At 38.6% G+C, this 26,691-nt stretch overlaps 1 protein-coding gene across 10 annotated transcripts in view; it reads right to left on the bottom strand.

Annotated features, from left to right (window-relative positions):
• Positions 1-26,691, bottom strand: part of ALPK1 (alpha kinase 1) — a 117,556-nt gene that overhangs the window by 48,764 nt on the left and 42,101 nt on the right. For 6 of the 10 annotated variants that reach the window (XM_027598462.2, XM_027598461.2, XM_027598460.2 and 3 more), the window contains 2 exons: positions 9,946-10,177; positions 4,996-5,150 (listed from right to left, as the gene is read on the bottom strand). In XM_027598462.2, the coding sequence (XP_027454263.1) occupies positions 4,996-5,150; positions 9,946-10,066 (276 nt within the window). In that variant the 5' untranslated portion in view covers positions 10,067-10,177. Of the gene's footprint in view, positions 1-4,995; positions 5,151-9,945; positions 10,178-26,691 lie in introns of those variants that run through there. The other 4 variants (XM_027598467.2, XM_027598469.1, XM_027598470.2 and 1 more) reach the window with 4 other exon arrangements.

The raw sequence follows: 26,691 nt of genomic DNA, 5'->3' as shown, positions 1-26,691 counted from the left end.
ATATATATCAAATGTCTGGCACATGTTAATACTCAATAAAGTTTTTCTGAATAAATGAATGAATTTGCAGCTTGCATTCATTTTGTCTTTTACATCCTGATGAAAAAGATCTAGCTATTAAAACCCCAAAGCACATAGTTAAAGACGAAAATTTCATTCAGAAAAAATCACTTGCTGAAAGAGTCATAATCCAAAAATCACCTATTACTGCTTTTGAATTCTCTATTTTTAATATGAAAACTGGTACCTGAAATAAATGTGTCTTAAATTAGTTTTAAGAACCTCTTTAGCCCAGAACTTATTCATGGAGGGGAATTTTATTGTTCCCAGGGATAGACTCTCACCTTACCTAATCCTCACATCATGTATCTTTCTTCAACTTGACTTTTCATTTCCTAATAAATTTATACTTAACTTTTGGTAAAGACTCTTTTGCCCCTCTCTGCTCTTAGATTAATCACACTAGACATTTTTAAAACATCTCCCCACAATATTGTAATGACTGACTCTTATATTTATTCGTGCTTATTTATGTTTTAATTTTTGATTCCTTAATATTTAAGTAGTTTAAAAATAAAAATATCAACAAGTTAAAGGCACCAAGATTATCTGAAGAGACATATTAGAAAAATATTCTGGAAGCTAAATATATCAAACTTTATTCATCCACAAAGGTTTTTTACCCAAGATAGCATACAAAAACAACTGATCTTTTTTTTTTCTTTATCTCTCTTCAAATTACTGCAAGGTAGCACAGATATTTCCAAAAATACTTGTGAATAAAGCTTATCAGATTAACCATTTTCATGGTTATACAGCTGAAAAGAAAATGGAAAAAATATCCTCATTCTGAGACTGTTCCATCTCCCTGGACTTGACGTTAGCCAACCTCTAAAAATTACCGTATATCTCTTTGCAGAGGCACCACACTAAATTTAGGATTCCTCCCTCCACTGAGGAGAGGCCAGTTGCTCACCAAGGTCAGGACCCCCAAATCTGCAGGGAATGCTCAAAACCAGGGCCTATCCAACAATTTTTCTTAGCCTGGCAGCCCAGCTTGCTCTCAACTGTCACAGACATGCAAATCCAAACATGTCCTTTATCTCCTTTTTAAAAGTTTTATTTTCATATTTTCTTTAATTGTGCAGAAATTATCCTTTTTAGAAGCATAAAAGTTACTGGAAAAATGACAAAAGGTGGCATCTACCCTGAGGCTGGAGTCATCATTCCCTAGCATCTCAGAAGCAAGGATAGATTTACTAGGAAGAACTCTACTGTGCCCGCCTAAAAGCAAGCGAAACAGAGGCTAACGGTAAATGCCTTCAATACTTTTTGGAAAAAAAAAATCCATCAAAGGTTTAGCTGCATGATATTTATAACGGCCTTACTGTTCTCTTTCAAAAACTGAAATGCCCTTCTCCAACACTCGAAAAAAATCGCTTGTGCTTTTCATCTTTCCGTCTTAGAGTGTAAACATTGTTTTGAGTGAAAAGAGCTGAAGGAGCGCTTACTTTCCCTTGAAATTTTATTTTTAAATAAGAGAGGGAGAAAATCCTTTTTCTGACTAATACTAATAATACAGGTCAAAGTGTCAGGCGATATACAATTAAATGGAAAACAAAAAAGGTTCCCCCTCTTTTTCCCACAGCACAATGGCACTGGAATATAAATTACCGATGAAGATGAAATAATACTTCAAAGCCTGTAGGGCAGGGCAGTGCAGTGTTTACAAAGTATTTTCTAGGGCATGATGAGACATTAAAGATGACGGTAACCCATGGACTTGAGGGTGTTACTGAATAGTCTCAAACTAGCATGAGGTAGGATTTTAGGTCCCTATAGCTTGTGACCCCATGATATGCTTTGTTTCATAGGGCAGCTGCAGTTATCAACAGATGTTTCAGCAATAAATAATTGGTATCATCTCGGAAAAGACCCATCTACCTGGGGAGAGGGCATAATACCAAAAACACTGCCTAGCTATTACAGCCACATTAATCTCCCATCTCTCCAGGTTTCTTGGGGAGCGTACTGCAGGTGTTTTTTCTGGGAGAGAGGGAACAAACTCTCTCAAGTCAGCAAGCTTTGTGTGGAGTGTAAAGGAGGTTGGCCCCTGCCATAAATTTCTGTCTGTGGCCACACACCAAAGGAGAAAAGATTGGGGTTGGGGGGCAGGAGGGGGAGGGGTGCACAGGGAGGGAGGAAATGGGGGAGGCTGTGGAGAACAGAAAGCAAAGCATAAAACACATAATTTTCCTTGTTTAAGTTCAGCCCAAGAGAGTAACATTATAAATGACTCTTAATTTCACCAACTCAGGCACTCAGCAGAATTCTAATGTTAACTTTGATCTGTTATTTCTGGAATTAAGTTTAATTAAATTAAACTTAACAGGGTTTACACCCTAAGTGTATTGCAAATTTTAAAAATAGAGGGGAAAGTTTATATGGGAAGGATTCCTTTCAAGGCAAAGAAAACCATGGTAAGTTTAGGTTTGTGGAAAAATTGGAAGAAGAGATAAGTTGGCTGAAAAGACAAGGTCAGCAGGCTTTGACTAATTTTTTATGCAAGAACAGAAGCTCATAATTAATTGATTATTAAAACATAGTCGTCCAGCTTCAGTAGAGTATATATTGAAATCAGTGGATAATGGGACAACAACAAATCACGGAATTCACTTGAGATACTTTTGACAAGCTGAGATATCAAAAGTCTCGCGAGTTCACAGAGTGCTATAGTTCTCTGTATTTACAAAACAGAGTGGTTTAGTAATTGTGCACTTGGGGTCTGACACAATAGGAAAGCATCCTAAGAGTCTTCGGGGGGGTGTGGTTACTTAATTTATAGCTTGCTGGGGAAGCTAAAGAAAATGATGCTCAGAGTTCAAAAAGCTCCCAGGTTAAATACAACAGGGGCTAAAGAAGCCTAATGGACTGATTCTTAGAGCTGCCACTAGTGATCTTGTGAGCTGGGCATAAACATCTTAAATTCCCGATGTCTCTATTTCCCCCAACTGTGACATCCGTGTAGTATAGAGAGGGAAAGTAGAAGGAATAATAAATGGACTCTTAAAACAGTCTAACAACTATGAGCAGCTTGTCTCCCAACTCACACTAACCCCCAAATGCAGCAAGACCAAGTTTTCAAAATACCTTCTTCAGTTTTTCAACAAAGTCACTATCAGGTTTGCACGCAGGGAGGGGGATCTGGTGGTTGTGGGACGGACCCAGAGGAGTAAAACCCTGGTTATGGTGATGTGCTGTGTCTCCCTCTCTCAGCCTATGTTTGAAATTCAGAGGAACTTTCTGAGCCCCACAGGACAAAGCAGGGGTCCCTCCTTCTGTGAAGCTATCCTGTTCTCACCTTCCTTGGAAGCCTTGAAAGTTCTATACCACTGGCGGCCGAATCACACAAGGCTTTCCAAGCAGGTAAAGCAACTATTGGCTTTTCAGGAACTGGCCCCAGTCTAAACAAGTTCCTGGAATCGATGGGAAGGAGATTGCTTTTATCGTTGGTCTCCTGCAACCTTCGCATTGGAATCTCCCTTACCCCTTACCTTGCCCCTTCTCCCCTCACATACCTGGTCAGGCTCTCTGACCTCCCCCCTCACTCTTCAACCTCTTCTTTCCTTTAGAACGCTGGTTCTCAAGCTCTAGCATGCACAGGTATCATCTGGAGGGCTTGTCTAATGCTCATTGTTACACCCTCAGCCCCAGAGTTTTTGACTTGGTAAGACTAGGATGGGGCCCAAGAATCTGAATATCCCACAAGTTTCCAGGTGATCTAGACCTGCTGCTGTGAGGGCTCATTTTAAGCGTCACTGCTGAAGAACTGCCCTGTTCAACAAAATAGTAGCCCTATCCACACGTGGTTATTTATATAGAAATTGATTTTTAAAAATTTAATGATACTAAGAAATTCAGTTCTTCAATCATACTTGCCACATTTCAAGTGCTGGAAAGCCACAGGTGGCCAGGGCCTAATGTACTGGGCAGCAGAGCTATGGAAGATTTCCAACATTGCAGGAAGCTCTGCTGGACAGCCTCCAACTTGCTTTAGGGTAAACAAGTCTCAGGGATTTCACCTGTGTTTTCGAGTTCTTTAGTTGGGGCTTCCTGAGGGCGAATTGGCAGTGAGATGGAGGAAAGAGTAGCTTTACCACTCACTGGTCTGTTCCCCTGGGCACATTCATCTCCCTGCACCTTAATTTCCTCATCTGTAAAATGGGGATGATAATGGTAATAATCACTGGAAGGCCATTTTGGGAATTAAATGAGGTGATGCATGTGCAAGCGCTTTGTAAAATCCACAGTGATACACAAATTATAGTTTTTATTCCATTCCGCTTTTCCACCTATGCCAAGCCTGCTGATTTAAAATCCCTGACTCACCACTGCATTCTTTCCAAGTATTCACTTTCCTTTGCCTGCAGCCCCCAGTCTACTTAACCCCAGTCTGTTTATTTTTGGGGGGAGGGGTGTAGGAAAAGTGGGGGTTTTGTTATTCTATTAAGCCTCCAAAGATGCCATTATATGTATGTGGATCAGGGAAACTTTCCCAGATTTCTGTTTTGATAGGCAAAGACAATATCTATACATTTACTTTGGGATGACCCAAAAACACATTCTCATGTAAACTGACGAAATAAACTTTAAAAAAGGAGCATTTCAAAATAAAAATGTTACGAGCCAGGGCAGAAAGAAAACTACTGCTTCTGGCCTACCAAGGATATAATAAATATTTCAGGATGACAGGTTTCTCACTAGACCCACTGACCACCCTTCTCCACTTTTACTTGACTTGGCTTTCCAACGGAAGGTCTTATAGGCAGGCGATGCTTTCTAAAAGCCATTTCCCCACATTAGTCAGTCTGGCAGAGCCGACCATAAGGGTAGGGGCTGTCTTATGCTTCAAAGAAATTTAATCTATTAGACCACTTAGAGGCTAAATGCCTTACTTGGGGGTGTCAGAGGAACAGGTGGTGGGGCTCTCCCTACCAGTAACTGCTGCAACCCGGCGCCAATCACATCCTGCAGGTTTGTTTTGTCCTCTGGGCCCACAGCTTGTTTGTACTGCCACTTTTCAGGCACGAAGGGCCACTTCATTTCCTTTGCCTCCTGGATCAGGGTCCTTAACTCGCTGGGGAGTGAAGCTGAAAAGGTCAGAGTTCAGGTAAGGAAATTGCAGTCAAAGAAAAGGCTGTTGAGTTACCAATGTTATGATGAAGCACCTCAGTGGCGGCAAAAAAACATTTTTCCTACCTCTTGCTGGCCGGTCTAAAGCTGGTGGTTCTGACTCAAAGAATAATAGCGCAAAGCTATCTGTCAGGGGTGGCCCTGGTCTACTTTGCCCTTCAGGTAAATTGGGGTAGTCAGGCATTAAGAAAGGTTTTTAGCAGGAAGTAAAGCACTTCAGTGACTATCTCTGCATGAAGAATCAGAGAAAGGAATGAAGGAAATATTATTTTCCCTGTAAAATGAGAAAGGGACTGAGATGGAATGACATCTGGGACTTGTGGTAGCTGGGTAAGGCATAAAGTCCATTTGTACAACCTCTTTTTACTTCTCCAAGACCTCACCTCACTTCATTGCATACTTTCACTACGGACTACATTTGAATATAGGTGATTAATAAAAAAAAACAAATAAAATTTGAAATGGTACCAATTTATTGTGAAATGGCCCTGTTTCATGTTAGTAGGTACATTCGATCTCTTCCTGGGCTCCACACCTAATTACGGAGGTCCATGATCTCCTATCCAAACGTGGAAAACCTAAAAAGCTTGGGAAACTAGAATGTTTTTTCTTAAGTTTGGCACCCTAACCAGACTTGAATTGACTAGAGGCTCTTTATGGCTTGTTTATCTTATTTAGTGAGATTAGCCAAAATTTTGTTGCAAAAATTTTAATGTTTGACTCTAGATGCTGCCCCAGCTTCTGCTGGAGTATGAATATAACAGATGGTCCCTGCACCATACTACCTTCCTAACATTTGAAAAATTCTGAATGCTGAAGCACATGTGAAGCCCCAGCATTCAGGATTATGGACCTGATTATATGACTGCCTGTTATAAAGCTCTAGGTGCTTGTCTTGCAGCCATTTCATACTCAAAAGTATCTGAAGCTGGGGGTGCCTGGGTGGCTTAGATGGTTAAGCATCTGTCTTTGACCTCAGGTCGTGATCTCCATCCGGGTCCTGGGATCAGGCCCTGCATCAGGCTCCCTGCTCAGTGGGGTGTCTGCTTTTCCCTCTCCCTTGCCTCTCCCCTCTGCGTGTGCTCTCTCTCTCTCTCTCAAATGAATAATGAATAAATAAAATCTTTTAAAAAAAGTATCTAAAGCTGAACTCACCATCTTTTTTCTAAATCTGTTTCTCTATTCTTTATTTTGATGAATGCTACCACCATTCACTGAGTCACCCAAGTACAAAACCTAGAAGTCAGTCTAGACTGTTTGCTCTTTCTTGCCCCTCAACCTAACTGGTTATCAAATTCTGTAGATCCTAAAATCCATTTCCTCCTTTTCATTATCAGTAACTCTTGTCTGAACCACTGTTTCCTATCTTGCCCCAACCACTCCAACTTCCACACTGTTGTTGATCCCCATCTTGCTAAAACACAAGATAGATCAGGCCATTGCCCTGAATAAAATTCTTTAATGGTTTTGTATCTCCTGTCCTCACTTTTGCATTGCCCTCCCCCAGTCCTTTCATGATCAATCTCAGGCTCACTGGCTTCAATGCAAACATGACTACTTCTCATTAGCCTGCCATGACCACCCTGTGGAATTAAAATGTCCCTCCTGAGTGCTCCCAAACCCCAAAATGCATGGCCTTTCAGTGTTCTTCCCACTGCTCCGTCATCACACTTTCTTCTCATTTTACTGTGAGTTCCCCGAAGACAGACATCATGTCTTGTCACTGTTGCAAATCACACCATGATGGTTAAAAGAAGGATTAGTCTTATATCTACATGAAACATGCTAAACAGGACAAAAGAGATATGACAGAGAGAGTAAAAAACAAAAAGAAGAGGAGGAAGAAAACCTAACTCTGCCCTAGTCCACGATGCCCTTCTGTGTCCTTGCCACCAACTGCGCAAATGTAGGGAAGACTGCTAATGGGGAAACATTGCTTGGCACTGAGGAGATATCAAATGGGCCACACCAGTGAGCAATCCTTACCGACTACTGAGGATGATTTACAAATACCACGCTGAAATCATTGCTCTCTGATTCAGCAACCCAGACCTACTGAGCACTGACTGTGCAGTGCGATCGCACTCCTCCAAAGGAAGCAGAGCCCTGGCATTAGGGACCCACGTGGTCATAATCTGCTAGGAAGCCTGGCCCTCTGACGGCCAAAAGTGTTCCAATATATTTATGTAGAGAAAATTTCTCTCTCTCTTTTTTTAAGATTTTTATTTATTTATTTGAAAGAGAGAAGGGGCAGAGGGAGAGGGAGAAAGAATCTGAAGCAGACTCCACCCTGAGTGCAGAGGCCGACGCAGGGCTTGATCCCATGACTCTGAGATCACGATCTGAGCTGAGCCCAAGAGTCGGCGGCTTAACCGACTGAGTGAAAGTTACTTAAATGACATTTGTAAATAGTCAAGAATAGGATGACTATTAAGTCTTGTTCACTTAGGACAGTCCTATGTGTTCCTAGTGGACTTCTTTATATTGCTCCTTCTCGCTCTGAAGTGTCCCATTTGATTGACAAATTATTTGGACATTCTGTCCAAGAGTATCAAGCTCTGGAGTCAAATGAGTAGTCAAATGACAACAGGAATCTGATTTCTAGATTCAAAGAGTTTCACCATACGTTGGCACGGAATAGTTTAAATATTTTCAATTTTTTTCATGATGACAGAGAAAAATCTGTTCTACACAACTCATTTTTGCCTTCCCCATTCCACCCTCTCCCTGCGGATCATGCCAGAGCATGGAGAGTCCAGTGTGGCATACCGAAATAAGTGATGCCTCTGAAATACATTTTAAAAATGTGTCTGTGTTTAGATTTCGGTTCCTTCTCTATTTCTGAGGAAGTTGCTAAGGGTAGTCTCCCATGCTGACAAGGACAATTTCTGAGGGGAGAGGTTAGGATGGAGAGGAGGAAGGGAAAAAATAAAATCACAGTGATCATGTTCAAGTCCTCTGACTTGTCCTGTCACCATAGGTGACCCTGTACTAATGTCTTTCCCTTGGAGTACATGCAAGCGACGACTTTGGCGACAACACAACCCGCCCACCAGTATTACTCAGAAATCACCTGCTGAGGGAAGAACTCGGTGCTTGGACTGCATTTAGTTGTACTGATGGTGCGTGGGGTGGACCCCGCAGCTTGCCTCCGTGGGGATGGATTAATGCTAAGATTGCCAATGGCTCAGCGTAGATTTCCTCCCCCATTGGCTTATCAGATTCAGCCAAGCCCATCAGTCAGCCCCTGACGGAGCAGTACCCTCTACTGCCTCTCTGATCACTTCCTTCCCCAAGCAGCTTACCTGAAGGGCCGTTGCTAATTGAGTGATTTTGTGGCCCTGATGTGCCTTATCTGGAACTAAACTGATTATTTCTCCTATTCTATGGCACTTGGGAAGAAAAAGAAGAAAATGCTATCCAACTGGGGGCTCTGAGTTTTCACGAGGGAGAACACAAAACTTAAAGGAATTTGGGCTGAGTAGACAAAGGATGTCATGTAGTAAAAGGACAGGAGGAGAAACTTCAGTAGATAGAACACAACACACTGCCCCTGGGGAGAGCTGCAGCACGTTCTGGAGGTGCTAAGTACCTGCCGCTCCCTGACAAGGGGCTAACACCTGCCAGTGTGTGCTCAGGCTGATGGGCACATAGAACTAGCTAGCAAAATCACACAGCGGTGTATCTGGTTAGTAAATAAGGAAATCACATAAACTGAGGTGTTGTGAAACAATGGGGCATATGACATTTTATCTTGAAAGGTGCATAAATGACAGATTAGAAAAATTTAAGACCTCCATAGGTACCTAAAAGTGCCTCTGTAAAAAATGTGTGTGCCCATATACAAGAATGTGGAGGGAAAGGCTTCTCCAGAACCTTTCCCCATTACATAATCATCAACAACAAAAGAGATGGGGAGTGTGCATTTTATGTGATCATCTTATTTCTGCAAGGAATAACAAATCACTAAAAATACAAAGAAAAATATTAAAAGCACATAAAAGGGACACACTTATAGAAATGGAGGAACATTTATTCAAATGCTATAAAGAAATCTAAGGAAAGAAGATTCTCTCTTCAAAACTGGCTATGGGGGAGATAAGAAATACTTCAACTTTCCAGACTTTGTGATCAAAACTTCCCAAACAATGACCTATCTAAAACTGTGAATGGCATAAACTATGAAATGAGCAAAAGGCCAATTCAATTCTGATAATGATGCAATCAGTATTTATCAGTGTGAGAGGATTTATTTTACAAACAGCATGTGAATACAGCATGAGAAATGTATCGATAATCAGAAAAAGAGAGATTGGACCAATGAGATGACATATTTATGGAAACCATAGAAGTCTATGGAAACCGATGAGGCACAAAAGCCTCGTTTGAAAAAAAAGTATGTGCCACTATTCAGAAGTTGCTTCAATTTTTTAATAATTGAAATTTACGTGCACCGGCAGACTTGCACCCTTTGTTCTTCTTGAACTAAACTGTTTTCTTGTGGCCTCATGTTTACTGAAGCCTAAAATTAGAACTGACAGCAATTCACTGCAACAAAGTGGGTTTCCTCCCCTGCCCGTCCGCCTGCAGCCCATGTCCCATTCATGCCCTAGAAATCCACTCATCTCTCGGTGGTCATCTGCCAAGAGAAGAAAAATAGGGCAGAGATGAAAACGTGTCGTTCAGGCAGGGGAGTTGAGAGCGAACCTGCTGGCTTTTCCCTCCCCCCAGTGCCTCCCATCAGGACCTCACCTCTGCACTGCTGGTCCTCGCTCTTGTCCTCCTTCGACACATCTGACGCCTCCGACAAGAGCTGGTCCAGCACTTGCTTGCACTCTTGCAGTAGTGTAGCTACAGCTTTTTGATTATTCATGATGATCACTCTTCCTCAACGATGAGTCAAGTGTCCCTGGGTCTATGGTGATCAATTACCCAGAAGAAGACATCGATTCTCAATAAAAGAGCCCCTTCAAGGCGGAGGTACCTGGTGAACAAAAGCGGGAGAAAGATGATTAACTGAAGCATCATCAATTATCTGTAAGGCTCAAGCAGGGAGGGATAATAGGGCAAGCACATGAAAATACATGACAGCCCTGGAGGACTTTATTAGGGGAGTGTGTGAAATTACTGCAGGGCCTGGTCTAGATGGGCAGCACCTCGAAGGCGTCAGAGAGCAGAAGGGACAGGCTCCTGGTGCAGACCTTGGTTACCCACAGTGATGTCAGTGGAATCCCCACGAAGCCAAATGAAATGAATATACCCCATGATTTATGTATCTTCTGCATACTTCCCATCAGTACCTTTGGATCCCAGTGACACCACACTTTCTGTCTCTCTGGAAGTCTACAGGAAGCATCTGGCTAACAGTTCTAATATTCAGTTATAAGCACATGGTGATATGAAGTTTACCATTCTTATAACCTGCTACTGATTTCCCCTGTGAAGTATTCTTCATGGTATTTAGCATCATATAATTTGGACCAAGATAGACAATGACAGATGCCAAATTTAAAGCTCTTCACAACCAGGCACCTTGCCAAATAAAACAGAGAAATGACATCTCAGAAAACCCAATTTCCTAGATCTATCATATGGATGAATTTATCATATGGATGGATGAATCTACTTACATTGCTATTTAACATATGTACAGTAGAGAGATTTCATATGTAAATATGAATATACTGTAATGATCTATGACAGTCAAGGTAATTTCAAGAACAAAATAAATTAATGACAGTACAAAAATGCCTGGCAAATAAATACCGGAAAGTTACTAGATTAACAAATCTTTTTGTCTGTCTTCCGTTTATTAAAGAATGTACATTGTGAGCAAAACGAACTTCCTTTTGTTTTGTTTACAATGAACAAAGGAAACAAAGAAACTCTTCCTGAGTTTGCCAGGATAAATTGTGGAGTTGCCCTCTGGTTTAGACACTCTTATAGGGCACCTTGAACTTTATTGCCAAAGCAAGAGAGTCTGAAAGGGAGGAAAGCAACAGATAAATGGATGGCTCTTGTTCTTTGTCTCCCAGCTTATACTCGCGATGAGGTAATCATCGAAAATATTAAAGCAGTGAATTACTGTGTAGGTGTTGGGATAAAAAAGTCTCACTTTGAGAAGCTAGTTTTGAATTTTAAATAGCAAGAAAACATTTTCTCTATTCTAAGACTTAACAGGAACACAGAATGAAAGACGAGCTTGTGTAACCTACACTTTTCATTTTTCACTCTAACCTGACTGGTATAGTCCATATGCTTTGGATTTTTAAAACACACACACATTCTTTACACGGATAAACTGCCAAAGCTAAGTTTTCGGATGTTACAGGCTTGTTTCTTTAAAACAATTGTGTAGTGTTGGTGAAGAACACAAGTACTTGAATACAAAATTCTTGTTACTTGAAAGAGTATTCATGAAAGTGAGATTGTGAGGAATTAGTTACTGGAAGCATTTAAGCATAACTATAAATTAAATCGCTCTTCTGTTTAATATGTTTCAGAAAGTATTCCTGCATGGTTTGGATTGTTGGACTAGATGGTTTTCAATGTCCCTTTTTTAGCTCAAGTGTTAAGTCAATGTTGTGTAGTAAGAGCTGGCCATTAGCTTGCCTTTCTACGAAAGGAAGTAAGAAATAAGGGCTGGTCAGAGAGCTAATTAGTAGACTAGTGTGAGCAAGAGGCCATGTAGCAATGGCATTCCATTCCCAGCATTCCTGAAAAAAGCGAGATGTAGCTAGAATGGGAGCTTAGTACGGAGATTGAGAAATGCAGGTGATGATTGAGAAAGTTAACAAACATTGCTTGAAATTAGCTATGCATGAATAAGACACATTCACTTTTCTTCAAATAAAAGCAAGAAAGGGGTTCTCTTTGCAAGTTGTTTTTAAGGACTTCAGGTAGAAAGAGGGATATAATAAGAAAATATGAAGAGTTCATGCACAGAGAAATAAACTGTTCTGTAATGTAATTTTAATAGCACATCACCCCTTTGTCTAAAGGCTTATAGTAATATTTTACTGGTGCCAAATCATCCTCTTAAGGTAGAAAGTAACCAATTGAAATAAATTTTAATTGCTCTGTTTCTGTAAATGTTTAAACAGAAATAGCATGTAGTAATGAAAAGTGGACTTGGATATAAGAAAACTGTTACACATAATAGTGTTCAACGGATATTTATGACTAATTCTACTTCATTCTCTATCATTAACTATTTGTGAGACCTCTGAGATTCACTTTGAGACTCATTTTTCTTATCTGTATTTTATGGGAGTTAAGTGGGAACAATTGCCAATATCTTTCCAGGTCTTAAATTACATACTCAGCAGCTTGTCTGTTGCTGAAGAATATCCGATACTTATTTACTGAATAATTCCTGGCTCTTTTGAGAACACTCAAGTATATTATTTTTATGTATACTTTTCTCTGTGGTTTAGAAATGTTGGCTTGAATCTTAGAAGTTGATTACTAAATAAATATAACTCTGCTTTTGTTCCCTCACTTGAAACCCCGATGCCTAATGAACAGGATCATAAATCTCTTCCTTTTGTCTAAGTGCTGTGAAAGAGAGATAAGCTATGTGGTTCTGTGAGGACAAACTACAGGACTTGACCTAATAATTTGGGTAAAACGAGAGCAGGTGAATGGGGGATTCCCTGAGGATGTGATGCTGGAATTAAACTCTGTAAGAAGAACAGGGCTTAATGAAGTTAAAATGGTGAGGATTGGACTTAATGTAGAAAGAAATATAGAGGAAATGAAAGAAGGCCAAATTAGTTGAACTAGGGATAAAAGGAGAAAGTTGATATGAGGTGAGTTTGGAGAGCTAAGTAGGGGCTGTTCAGGGCTCTGTATGGCAGGTAAGGAATTTTGTGTTTACCCTAAGAGTCATAGGAAACTACTGGTAGCAGGAGGAACATGACCCCAGATTTGCATCTGGAAAAAATTCATTCTGTTGTGGCTGTAGTGTGCACTGGGGGAAGAGAGGAAGAAGGTGATTGCAGGTAGATCAGTTGGGCATTTATTGCAACAATCTAGGTGAAAAATATCATTAATGTGGACCAGAGTCATAGAGATATAGAAAATTGGACAAATTTGGGGGCTGTTTAGAGAATAAATGCAGTGTTGCTATTGGATGGATATGAATGGTCTTAAAAATGAGTCCCAAGTTTCTCCTTCACCATAGCTCAAAGGTGAATGGACAAGACATAAATACATCTTAGATTTTGTATTTCTAGCAATAAGGATAGTAGAAAGATAAGTCCTACTGTCAAGAATAATTTTGATTTTATTGGGATGAATTTGATTTTAACCAAGAAAGTATTTCTAAAAAAAGAAAAAAGAAGAGATTTTTGAGATAATTAATGTTCAGTACTTGTGACTTCCAAAAGTGTACTGAAGATATTCTTTATACTTTTTGAAAGTTATAGCATTTTCTCTTTTCCCTGTAGAATTCAGGAGAGACAATAGGAAGAAAATACTGTAACATGAGAAACACTTTGGAATCCAACCATCTGTCCAGACTTGTATGGTTCATTGTTAAGCATAACAGAGGCAGGAGCCTAGGAAATTTTCCTTCAGGCAACAGTCCTGCTGGAAATTTTGGTCAGCTTCTTTATAAAAGAATCATTTTCAATTTCAACACGTATCAATTTTTGCTCCCTGAACTGTGGCATTCTGTGAACTGTACCTGTTTCTAAATTGAATCATGTTAGTTCCTATATTTTTTGCAATGTATGGATTATTTTTTCTATTTTGACATCCCCCTATATATTTTTCTCTAAAAATTAAATAGAAAGAGGCCAGCAAAAGCAATAGAACATACAAACAGATACCCCTAGAATAACACTAGATACCCAACAAAGTTAGAATCTAAGACACACATGCACATACATAGCCAAATGGTCATGTGTTCATACATTCCATGTTTGCTTTTGATACATGTATACTTTATTTCTATTGGTGACCTAGAATTTAACTGAGTGGCTGAGTTATAACTGACAAATCAGCCATCATTAAAAGTAAGCAAATCAGTGGATTATTCAAAGCCCCATTTCTTTTGGCATTTGTGAGTCTTTTTCTTTGGACAATTAGTGCCAAGGAAATGGGGGTAAATCAGGGAAAATAAAAGAATTCCAAACGTATTCCATGGTCTACAGGCTGCCATCTCTGTAATAATCCACTGGCCAACCAGTCATAATCATTAAGCTAGAAGATGTGGGGAAGCATAAAGAAGTAGAAGAGATGGCCTATACTGCCAAGTAGTTTATAATACAATTATAAGAATAAGACATAAATACATTTAAAATGAACTACACAAGGCATACTAAACATGATTATAGTCCAAAAGCTCAGTTTAAAATATCTTTGTTGGAATTCAGTTAATGATTGGTTAGATTCATAAGCAAAGCCACAGAGCTCATTTAATTCATATGTACATGAATAACTATGCTAAATATACTTTTACATCTACATTCAAAATCAGTTATCGTATTGTTTCTATGAGAAAATGTGTTCTGGTCTCCAACATAGAACAACAAGAATGCATTTCTCCAGTCTGTCACTAGCAATGACAGCTTTTTCCACCTTCTCACCCTCCCCTGAGCAACTGCCACACACAAACTCTGACCATAGTGCCTCTGGTACTAGTTGGTGCAAGTGGGGAAACAAAAGGAGAAAGGGAAGTCTGATTGGAGTGTAAGACAACTGTGAGGCTTGGATAGATATGCCTGGGTAATGGCCATTGTTAGCATTTTAAAACTGAATAAAAAGGGAGAAGAAGGGGCGCCTGGGTGGCTCAGTTGGTTGGGCATCTGCCTTCGGCTCAGGTCATGATCCCAAGGTCCTGGGATCGAGCCCCACCTTGGGCTCCCTGCTCAGCCAGGAACCTGCTTCTCCCTCTCCTGCTCCCCCTGCTTGTGTTCCCTCTCTAGCTGTCTCTCTCTGTGTGTCAAATAAATAAATAAAATCTTAAAAAAAAAAAAGGGAGAAGAGAAGGCAGCTTCGAAGTCACCAAAACCCAAAAGAGTAGACTTCTATTTCTAGCTGTATGGAAGACCATACACCTGACTAACATTCCCACTGAAAGCAAGTAAAAATGTTGGAAAAGCACTTTAACACCTCTAAAATGTATCAATAAAATGGTAAGAAAGGAAGGACTACTCAGAAAACATAAAGTAAAAGCTGGAACCCAGAAATTTAACCAACACAGAAGCTAGCCTTTGCCTTGAGTGAAATTGTAAGCACTCTAAGTCGAAACTGGTTTTCACTATCTAGGAGTGTGGGAAGATAGGAAATAAAACCAAAGGCCTACCCAAGGTGGGACATTTAAGAGGAAACTGCTCTCTTGCATAAAACTGATGTCCTAAAAGGTTGAATCTTCAGTGTAAGGGTGAGCTAAAAATAAATCCCCATCCTCTCCTGCCACCTCCCAGGAAATTTGCCCGTGGCAAAACATGCTGCTTCTTGGAAGAGAATGAAATTTTTTGCCCTTGAGAATTTGAAGCCGCAAGATCCACAAAACCTCTACCTGATAATTACTTTAAAATAAGTTATTTAAGGGTGCCTGGGTGGCTCAGTTGGTTAAGCGACTGCCTTCGGCTCAGGTCATGATCCTGGAGTTCCGGATCGAGTCCCACATCAGGCTCCCTGCTCAGCGGGGACTCTGCTTCTCCCTCTGACCCTCCCCCGCCATGTGCTCTCTCTCTCCGTCTCTCATTCTCGCTCTCTCAAATAAATAAATAAATAAATAAATAAAATCTTTAAAAAAAAAAAACAAAAAAAATAAATAAAATAAGTTATTTAAAAATGATCCTAAAGCTTCAGGAGGACACACCTCGTAAACTCCAACTTATCACATAATGACATCCCCACCTAGGCATCATGCAGAGCTCATGCAAATTCTGAAATTAACTGTGTTTATTGAAAACATGTCAAATACCTAGTCATGTTTTTCATTCTTTCTTTAGCTTTTATATGATGTTTTTCGAGATCTCCCGAGATAAATAATATTCTAATCCTGTGTTTGCTATTTAAAACAGCTACAGCAGGGCGCCTGGGTGGCTCAGTTGGTTGGGTGACTGCCTTCGGCTCAGGTCACGATCCTGGAGTCCCGGGATCGAGTCCCACATCGGGCTCCCTGCTCGGCAGGGAGTCTGCTTCTTCCTCTGACCCTCTTCCCTCTCAGGCTCTCTATCTCTCATTCTCTCTCTCTCAAATAAATAAATAAAATCTTTAAAAAAAAAAACAGCTACAGCAAATAGATTTTACATGTGAATTTCATGGGGAAAAATAAAAAAGGTCCCAAGTTGGTAGTTTTCTCAGGCAATTGGTGGAATGAAACACAATGTTCTCTAAAGGAATCTGACTTCAAACTAGCCTTCAAAGAATTTCTACCTATAAAATACCAAGAAATATGAGTTCCTGATCAAAGCTCACAAAATGCATGAGGTAAGAGAAAACAACAGATAAAAGAAGAAAGAACAGTTAAATCAGACATTTAAAAAATTTAAATAATGGATTTATCAGATATAGACTACAAAGCATACATGCTTAAAGATCTGAAAGAGTATGTTGAATGTATGAGTTAAGAGCAAGAAACTCTAAAAAGGCACAGGCAGATTGAAAAAGAATCGAATAGAATTTCTATAAATGAAAAAGTAATAATTAAAAATGTAAAGTTCCATGAATTAGATAGATTTGATAAAATACTAGTTCTGGTTGAAGTTAAAATTTTTGAACTGGGTGATAAGTCAGAACATTTCATCTAAAATACAACAACAGAAGACAGAAAGATGGAAAATACGAAAAAGAGGTTAAGAAACAGAAAGGACTGATAGAAAAGCTCTAACATATCGCAATCCTAGAAGGGAAGAAGAGGGGGAAGCAAAGATATGTTTGGAGAGATAATGACTAAGTACTTTTAGAACAGGAGAAAGGCAGTAATTAAAATACCCACAATCTTCAAGCAGATTTTATAAATAAAAATCCATATGTAGAAATACCACAGCAAAACTAGGGAACACCAAAGGCCTACAGAAGATCTTTAAAGTAGCCAGAGAGAAAAGACAGATTACCTTCAAAGAAACAACAATGAATTTATAGCTACCAAGTTAAAAGCAACAATGGAAACTAGAAGACAGTGAAAGGATATCTTTAATATGCTGGGGGAAAAACCTTGAAAAATAAAAATATTTAAAAATAAACATCAACAGATTCTGACTAAACAAAACTCTAAAGTATGTACTTTAGATAAAAGGAAAGTGATCACAGATGAAGGGTCTGAGATTCAAGGAAAAATAATAAGCTACAAAAGTGGTGAATTGTTGGCTAAATAAAAATATGGATTGTATAAAGCTATAATGATAACAATGTCTTATGAGATGAAAAAAATAGAAAAAATACACATACCAACACAAACAGCATATATATCAGGAGGACAGTGATTGATGTTATAGTGTTTTAAGATTTTGGAATTGGTAGGAGGAGGGGAGATATTAACTTTAGACTGTGATAAAAATTTCTAAGATAATCCTTACAAAGTGAAATAAAACATACAACTTTCAAACTACTAGAAGGTAAAAAATGAAAAAACAAAACAAAACAAAACTAACCAAAAAATGCAAAAGAAGGCAAGAGGGGTGGGTGCCTGGTTGGCTCAGTTGGTTGAATGTCTGACTCTTGATTTTGACCTCAGGTCATGACCCTGGGGTCTTGGGATTGGGTCCCATGTTGGGCTCCCTGCTCAGTGCAGAGTCTGCTATCTCTCTCCCTCCATTCCTCCCCCGGCTCACACGCTCTCAATCTCTCTCTCTGTCTCAAATAAATAAATAAATTTTTTTTAAAGATTTTATTTATTTATTTATTTATTTGGGAGAAAGAGAGAGAGAGTGGGAGGGAGAGGGAGAGAGAATCCAAAGCAGTCTCCACGCTGAGTGCAGAGCCTGATGCAGGGCTTCATCTCACAACTGCAAGATCATGACCCTAGCCAAAACCAAGAGTCACACACTTAACCAACTGAGCCACCCAGGCCCCCCAGGATAAATTTAAAAGACAAAATATGATGTTGTAAATAAATTTAAATATATCAGTATTTCCAATAAATATAAATGAACTAAATGCTACAGTGAAAGATAAAGATAGACTTGATTAAAAAAATAGCTACATGGATTTACTTAAAGCATAAGAATAGAAATAAGTTAAAGGTAATAAGATAGAAAAAGATATACTAGAAAAATACTAACTAAAAGAAAGTATAGTTATATTAATATCAGACAAAATAGACTTTAAGGGAAAAAGCACTAATAAAGATAAAAAAGCCACTTTACCATGATACATGGTTCAGTTCAGCAGGAAAGTATAGCAATTCTAAACTTGTATGCATCTGGAAGCATAACTTTTAATATATATAAAACAAAAAGTGAAAGAACCATAAAGAAAAATATGCAAATACATAATCATAGTGGGAAAATTTAACACACCCCTCTTAGAAACTAATAAATTAAGCAGACAAAATAATTGGTAATGATATCATTGATTTGATCAACACAATGAACAAACTTGACCTAATAGATATTTATGAAACAACATATTAAACAATTACAGAATATACAGTGCTTTCAAGCATGCCTGGAACATTTACAAGAATTTAATGCCTACTGTGCCATGAGACAAATCTCAACAAATTTCAAAAATTAACAGTATACATATGACATTGTATTACCAAAAGGCAATTAAGTTGCTAATCAATAACAAAAGAAAAGTGTTCATATAGATGGAAATTAAGAAATATACTTCTAAATAACCTGCAGTTCAAAGAAAGAATCATTATGAAATTTAGAGAATTTCACAATGGAATGATAAATACTACATGTCAAAATGTGGAATTCAGTCAAAGTGGAACACAGAAGGAAATTTACAGCCAAAATACTTAGAAATAAAAAATGTTGGAAAATTAATGAGTTAAACTTGAATAACCAAAAGTAAGGAAATAAATAGAAAAAAATAAATGAAAAAAGTAGAAGAAAGGAAATAAAAATAAGAACAGAGATTAATGGAATAAAAAATATATTCAATAGGAAGCTCAACAAAATAACGTTCTTTCAAAGGACCACTGAAATTGATAAACTACTGGCAAACTTGATCAAGAGATCAAGAACAAACAAATAGAAGTAGGAATAAAAATCTTAGGAGGGGGCATTACAGATGCTACAGAGATTTTTAAAAAGCTAATCTACTGAAACATTTTTTACCGATAAATCTGAAAACAATAAAATGGGTAATTCCTAAATAAGTATAACTTACTTAAAAAACAAAACAAAACAAGGAGAAACAGAAAACCCGTATGGTCTTATAATCTTAAAGAAATGTAACTAGTAGTTGAAAAAACTTCCTACAAGGAAAACACCAGGAACATACAGTTGTACCAGAAAAATTTTACCAAACATTCAATAAGCCAATAAACCCAATCTTATGCAAAATATCCTTTAAATCAGCAACAAATGGCTAGAAAACGTCATTTAACAAAAATACACCATTTTCCATGGCATAAAATATGCAAGGCATAATGAAAAATAATATATGTGTGTATCGGTAACCTAAGAATAATTCTAATAATAAATATGCAAGACTTTTGGAGAGAAATTATAAAATTACTTCATTAAAAGACATTACTGAAAATTTAAATACATTAGGAGATATTCTATGGTAGTGGCCTGGAAAACTCAATATTGTTAGATAACAATTTTTCCCAAATTTATCTGTATCTTTATACAATTCCAATCAAAATTGCTACAGCTCTCTGTGTGCTTGTGTGTCAACCTGACCAAATGATTCTAAAATTTATGTGTAAGGACAATGTTTAAGAATAATAAAAATACTTCTAATGAAAAATAACAAGGGAGGAGGGAGAGTGTCATAACAGATGCCGATAATTAATATAATATTATATTAAATAATGCAAAAGTTACTGGCACTAAGGTAGGCAAATTGACCTTCTAAATAAAAGAGAAGCCAGGAAGAGACATGTGTATATATGGAAATCTGGTTTATTATACCAGCTTAGAATATGGCATTGAGCTAATTGGTTATTATTATTTTTTTTTATCAATACTAGTTAGATTAAAGACTTACATGTAAAAGACAAAGGTACGCAACTCCTAAAGGAGAATATCTAAGGGAAAATATCCTTTTGATCCTTTGGTTCGGGAAGAATTTCTCAAACATTTGTAAAAAAAACAAATCACAAAAGACTGATATTTAATTAGAAAGATAAACTTCTGATTAGTAAAATGACACCATAAAGAAAGTGAAAAGACAAGCCATAAACTGGGAGAAAGTATTTGTAATGTATATAACTGACAAAGGATTTCGATTCTGAATATATAAAGAATTCCTATAAGTCAATGAAAAAAGGACCAATCACACAGTAGAAAAAGAATCAGCAAAAGACGTGAACAGACACTTCACACAAGAGAAAACATTAACGGCCAATGAACATGTGAAATGTGTCCAACCTCATTAGTAAATCGGGAAATACAAATTCACACCATAACCACTCACAGCTTCTTGATTGGGAAAAGAATTTAAGTTGGTTAACAGTTGTTCAAGAACAGTCAGTGTTACTTCCATTCACCACTGTTGGAAACTACAGTATGGCATTATTCGGTAAAATAAAAAATGCACACAGTGGGTACACTATGACCCAGTGTCCACTCTTAGACACATACTCTAGTTTAGAGAAAATCTTGGACCTGTGTCTAAGAAATGTAAGCATGTTCAAGGTGACACAGTTTGTAATAGCAAAGAAACAAAAGGAAACAATCCATATGTCCCTTGACAGGAGAATAGATTAAAAAACTGAAGTGTATTCATACACTGGAATAGAATAAGCAAGTAAATGAATGAATTACAGTTACATAGAGCAATATATGGATGAAACTTAGATATAGAAAAGCAAGTCACAGAAGAATACATGCATAAAATTTAAAACATTTATACTAAACAATATAATATTACAGGATACAAATACATATGGTAAAATTACAAAGAAAAGGAAGGGAATGATAAACTAAAAATTGACAACAGTGGATTTATGGAGGGGAGAGTGAAGATGTAAGGGCAGTGTATGAACACAGGAGACTTCAAAGAAAGTGGTATGTTTTTTACTCAGATTGATCTGTGAGCACCCATCATGTTCTGGCTATATTACACCTATTTTATAATTTTTTGATAATGATTTGACATTTAATGAAAAAATTAAAAAGAGGAGGGTGCCTGGGTGGTTCAGTTGGTTAAGTGTCTGCCTTTGGCTCAGGTCATGTTCTCAGAGTCCCGGGATCGAGTCCTCCATCGGGCTCCCTGCTCAGCAGGCAGTCTGCTTCTCCCTCTGACCCTATTCCCTGCTTGTGATCTCTCTCTCTCTCTCAAGCTCTCTCTCTCAAATAAATAAATAAAATATTTTAAAAAAACTAAAAAGAGGAAAATAGAAACTCAAGTCTAGGAGTATTGCAAAGGTAATAAAAATCAGTTTCTGCCCTTAGGGTTGGAGCCTGTGATTCCATTGAGAGACAGACAGCAAAGGAGCCTTTCTGAGCAGGGAAGGGCACTTGCACTGGGACTTCTCAAGGGATTAGGATTTGGAATAGCTGGAGAGAGAGGTAAGGAAAAGAAATCCAGTAGGAGAGTGACGTGACAAGAGACTTTGAGGGGAGATCCTCATCTTGTATTAAGGATCCAGGAGTTAGCAGAGGCTATTGAAATAATGAGACAGGCGGTTTGAACCATTAGTTTAACAAACACTAGATTGCCAAGAAATTTGACTCCCCTTTTCTTTTCACTTACAAAGAAAATGAAGGAGTGTCCTGTGATTAAAAAAAAATGTAGGGAATACTATACATGAAAGAGAAGTTCTTTCCAATGGCTCTTTTATATCGACTTCCAGCCTCAGGGCCACACCTTGTTAGAATGGGAGACTGGAGGCCAAAGTTGTCCCTTCTCTCCAAGTTGTCTCTGTCTCTCTTTCCCTTGTGCCCCACCCTCCCCAGTTCCCGGCTGCTGAAGGTGTTTATCAAACGTGACTGCACAGGAAAGTGCAATCAGAGTGTTCCGGGTCATGAATGGGTTACCTGCTGGCCTCAGGAAGAAAGAGGAGGGGAAAAAAAAAGGTCATCATCACGGGGGCTGTTGCTCATACTCTCCAGCTACAGTTACCCACTCCATCAGCCATGATGACATCTGACGAATTATGAGCCTGGCCCCCACGGCTAGAAGAGCAACATCTCAGGTCAAGGTGAGCCAAACCTGCCATCTGGTCCTACTCAAGGATTCTGTACTTGCAAATGGGACTTCCAGGAAGAGTTTTCTTTGTATTTTTGCACCCTAAATGAGAGAAGAGCTGCCACATATACTGACTCCATATGTCCCCAAATCTAGAGCTGCCATGACACTGGGGGCAATCACAGAGCAGGAAAAAATTATTTTACAAATTTTGAAGGACCTTCAAACCGGCAAGTATACTCTTGGAAGCAGATATCCATCCAAACTCTAGGTGGAGAATCTGAAGCCGGAGGAGGTTGAGTAACTTGCCCAAAGTCCCAAGCAAAGATCAGGATAAGAATTCAGGGGTTCTGACTTGTCCTCAAAACACACTTAACTTCTCATTAAATAGATACCAGGGTTCTAGAGAAAAACATGGCAAGAAAAAATTCACCGGAAGAGACATCTTTAAGAGAAGAAATGGTGTAGACTCGATTGTTAATGTAGTGTATGCTCTGGTGGACGAGGCAACCGAAACGCCCTGTTTAACAGTCAGAACAGCAAACCTGCTGGATGTCTCCAGGGATGGAGTAGGAGGAAAATCCCGGTGACAGTGTGGTATGTATATGGAAATGGCATGAAGTATAAAAATTGTCAGGGCTATGAAGCATTACATACTTGATGAAGTCAGCAAGTGTGGGGACTAAGATTACTTTGGCAACAAAATATTTTTAAGTCTGTATTCATAATTTTTATAGCCAGGAGAGTTATTTTGCAAAGAGCCATGCAGATTTTGAGTTAGAGGTAGCCTATAAAGGATCAGTCTGTCTCAAGACCAAAGGGATGAAGGGGCTGTGAAATTATAGAAACAGCAAAATGAAGATATGAAAATGAAGAATTGTACTTTCACTGTCTGAGCCATCAATAGGTAGCCAAGGTAAACACAAGCATTTTGCAGTTAGGGTTCTTGGGTTTAAATTTCAGTTCTGTGGTTTGTTAGCTGAGCAGCCTTACACAAATCAGGTCTCAGCTTCCTCATCTGTAAAAAAGGGTAATAATGGGACCAATCTCACAGAGTTTTATAAGGATCAATTGAATTATATTGTAATATCATATAAATATAATAATGTAAATATAATATATATGTAAAACACAAGGAATATTGCCTAGCATGTAATAAGTGCTCCATAGTTATCAGTTAATGTTATCAATAAAATTTTCAGGAAATAAAATTTCATTTTTTAAAGGGCCACCTAATTTTTCTTTATCTTCTTTGGATTCAATTTCCTTGTTGACTTAATTAGCATTTATGTTCTTAAGAGAGAAAATTGCTTCACTATGCAACGTTTTCAGATTCTTGATATTTTTCCCAGTATCAAGTCCTATAATAATGGGATTCTTCCCTAAGTAATTCGCCAGATCCACACTCAATTAATGAATAAAAATCTGTTAGAGAATTGAAATATCATGACCAGTTAGACATTTGCAGGAAGAAAGATGTGAGTTTTATTTGCTTAAAAAAAAAAAAAAGCCCTTAAAACCCAGCCAACGTGGTTTAATCAGCTGTGTGCTTGCAGCGCTCAGCTTTTCTTTCCTCTGAGGTGGCAGGCAAGTGAGCCCTGAAGTGGCTCAGGGAAAGAGCGTCCATCGGATTACAGATCAGACAGAAACAACCCCAACCCCACATCTTCTTCTTCACTCCGAGATACACACAAAGCTCTTTATTTGTTTTTTACTTAAAATGTCAGAGGCGCCGGGGGTCGGGCTTCTGGATTGGGGATTGGCAGACCACACTCCTGGGCTGACATAATAAAAGTCCACCATGTGGCCGTGTGATTCGCACAGCGTGTGCGTGTCGCCAGCAGCCGATGGGTCTTGGCAGGGAGCCTCCTACTGGCCTGGGAACAACCAGGACTTACATTTTCTCGAGTGGCAGGACCGCTGAGGGACAACTGCGGGGACGTGCACACGCTTTGAGGGCACAGAGGCCAAAGTAGCACGGAGTGAGGCAGACATCCACACCCCGGACTACTTCAACACAGTGATAACCAGTACAGCCCAAGAGCAAGAAGCTCTGTAGGACAGTTTACAGGAGGATTTTACTGCTCCTGTGAGATCTTAAGGTGGGGGAGAAAGGAGTCTATAAAGAAAGGGTGGCACATCTAATTTTTTTGTTTACCCACCTCTTGACAGCTCCTATGCATCTTATGGTATGTACACATTACAGAATCCTCAATTAACACGGGTCATTTTAGGAGCCAGAAAGACCCTCTCCTTGTAACCTGCAGAGAGGTGTGAGGCCCTCCTTTCATCAGGCTGACTTGGAACATGAGTACAGTTTTAGAATTTCAGGATTCTCCACTTTCTGTAAGAGTTCTGTTCCTGGGGAAAATGTTGCTCAGTCACAGAGCAAATGTGCTCAGGGCATCAATCACCTGATTTGGGGGATAACTTTATTGTTTTTGAACTACTCCACTCACTTTCTTTGGTAGTTCCTCAAGCAGAAGAACTCACATTTTCTCTTTTCTCTAATGAGGAGGATGGAGATCTGAGACTTAGTGTTAATTCTGTTCTTTGCTTTTAGCTAATGAAGGAATATTTGCCAGCGCAGAACCAACAGAAAAAAAAATAAGTAAATTAAAGTAAGCAAGTTAAACACATTAGTTTTTACACAGTTTTTTACTGGCAAAAATTAATGATCTATTTCCTCCTGTTTCCTTAATATTTGGCTTTAATAGCTAACTTACAGGTTTATAAAATAGTAGGTACTGCATTTGCAAACTCCTGAATGGTAGTTAAGCATATGTTGAGTATCCATTATATATGGCACTTGATACTTCTGGAGGTTGCCCAGAAACAGAACAGACAACTCTCAAAGACAGCCTTATTGGGGAATTAAAAGAAGTATATAATTTTACTTACAAAAAATTCCAAAGCAATATTCTGACCCATCAGGATGAGTTCACTTACATTTAGACAAGTTGGAGAATTCATCCTATCCTTTCCACTATTACAGAAGCAAAGACATTCCTATTAAATCTTGACAAAAGGAAATAGGAGAATTATCTTACTTTTAGAAGATTACCAATGAGGAAGATAGCTAGTAATATGGGCCCCATTTGAAGATAAAGTCAGAAGTTCAATGGTTTGTCCAAGTTCAAATGGCAACTCACTGGGATTATCTGCAGGTGTTAGACACAAGCTTTTAAACATCCAATCCACTGTGGTTTTATGTGAGACCACTCCGTGTCCCTGGCTTTTGTGGGGAAGAAACCAATGAACACACTGAAAAATGGGATGCATTTTTGGTAGAATATGGATTCTATGATGCAAATATATATTCCAGGCTGTTTAAAGAAATAACTCTTGGGTTGATTCTCAAATTTTAAAGCACTAAAATAACAACGGCGGTGTTTTTCCTGAGGAAAAAGTATCCTAATTTTGACCTTATTCAAGCTGCCGTATAATTCCAGAGGGACCAATGAAGGGGAAGGAAAGAACTGATGAGGTCTAAGTGGTGATTGCATTTATAGATTAGTCCTGACAGGGAGCAAATACATCTCCTCCCAGGAGGCCCCAGTAGAGTCAACTAAGAAGTGAGGCCATTATTTATGAGCACAGTGGATTTTTCCCATTACAATAAACATTTTAATTACTTTAAGTGAAACATTCTTTTTAGTGGTAGGAAGCTTAAAAATTAAGTACCGTATAGTCATTTTTTAGTCATTTCGACTATGTATACAATCCTCTCTTATTCTTTACACTGTTTAACACAGCAATTTGTCTTGCCCTAGAATCAGAATGGGAAAATGGTATACGTTTGTAAAAAGGCATTTCACTTACCAAAACCTGCAAGACCCCACATGGGGAAAGAATGGGCTAAATGAGTAGTCGGCAGCATGGCACCAGAGCAATTCATTTCCATCCGTTTTATATAGTGGCTTTCCATGTATAATTTCATTTGAAGCTAATAAATTTGGAAAACACTTATCCAAATGAATCAATGAAGGTGGGGTAGGACTGGAATAATGATGCAATTTTTATTTTCCAATAAAACAACAAATTTTCATTCTAGGAAGGTACTACCATATACCACAAAACATACCGAGCACATAAATCAACAATAAAAGTTGTTACAAAAGAGTACTCATGAAACTCTTGTGTCATGGGAACAAAATAGCCAATCTGTAACACGAAAGCGGAATAATCCACTTCCTTAAAAAAAGGGGGGCCCTCCATTTTCTC

Source organism: Zalophus californianus, chromosome 2, assembly GCF_009762305.2.
Source record: "Zalophus californianus isolate mZalCal1 chromosome 2, mZalCal1.pri.v2, whole genome shotgun sequence".
NCBI lineage: Eukaryota > Metazoa > Chordata > Mammalia > Carnivora > Otariidae > Zalophus > Zalophus californianus.
This window is presented reverse-complemented; position numbering and strand designations above follow the sequence as displayed.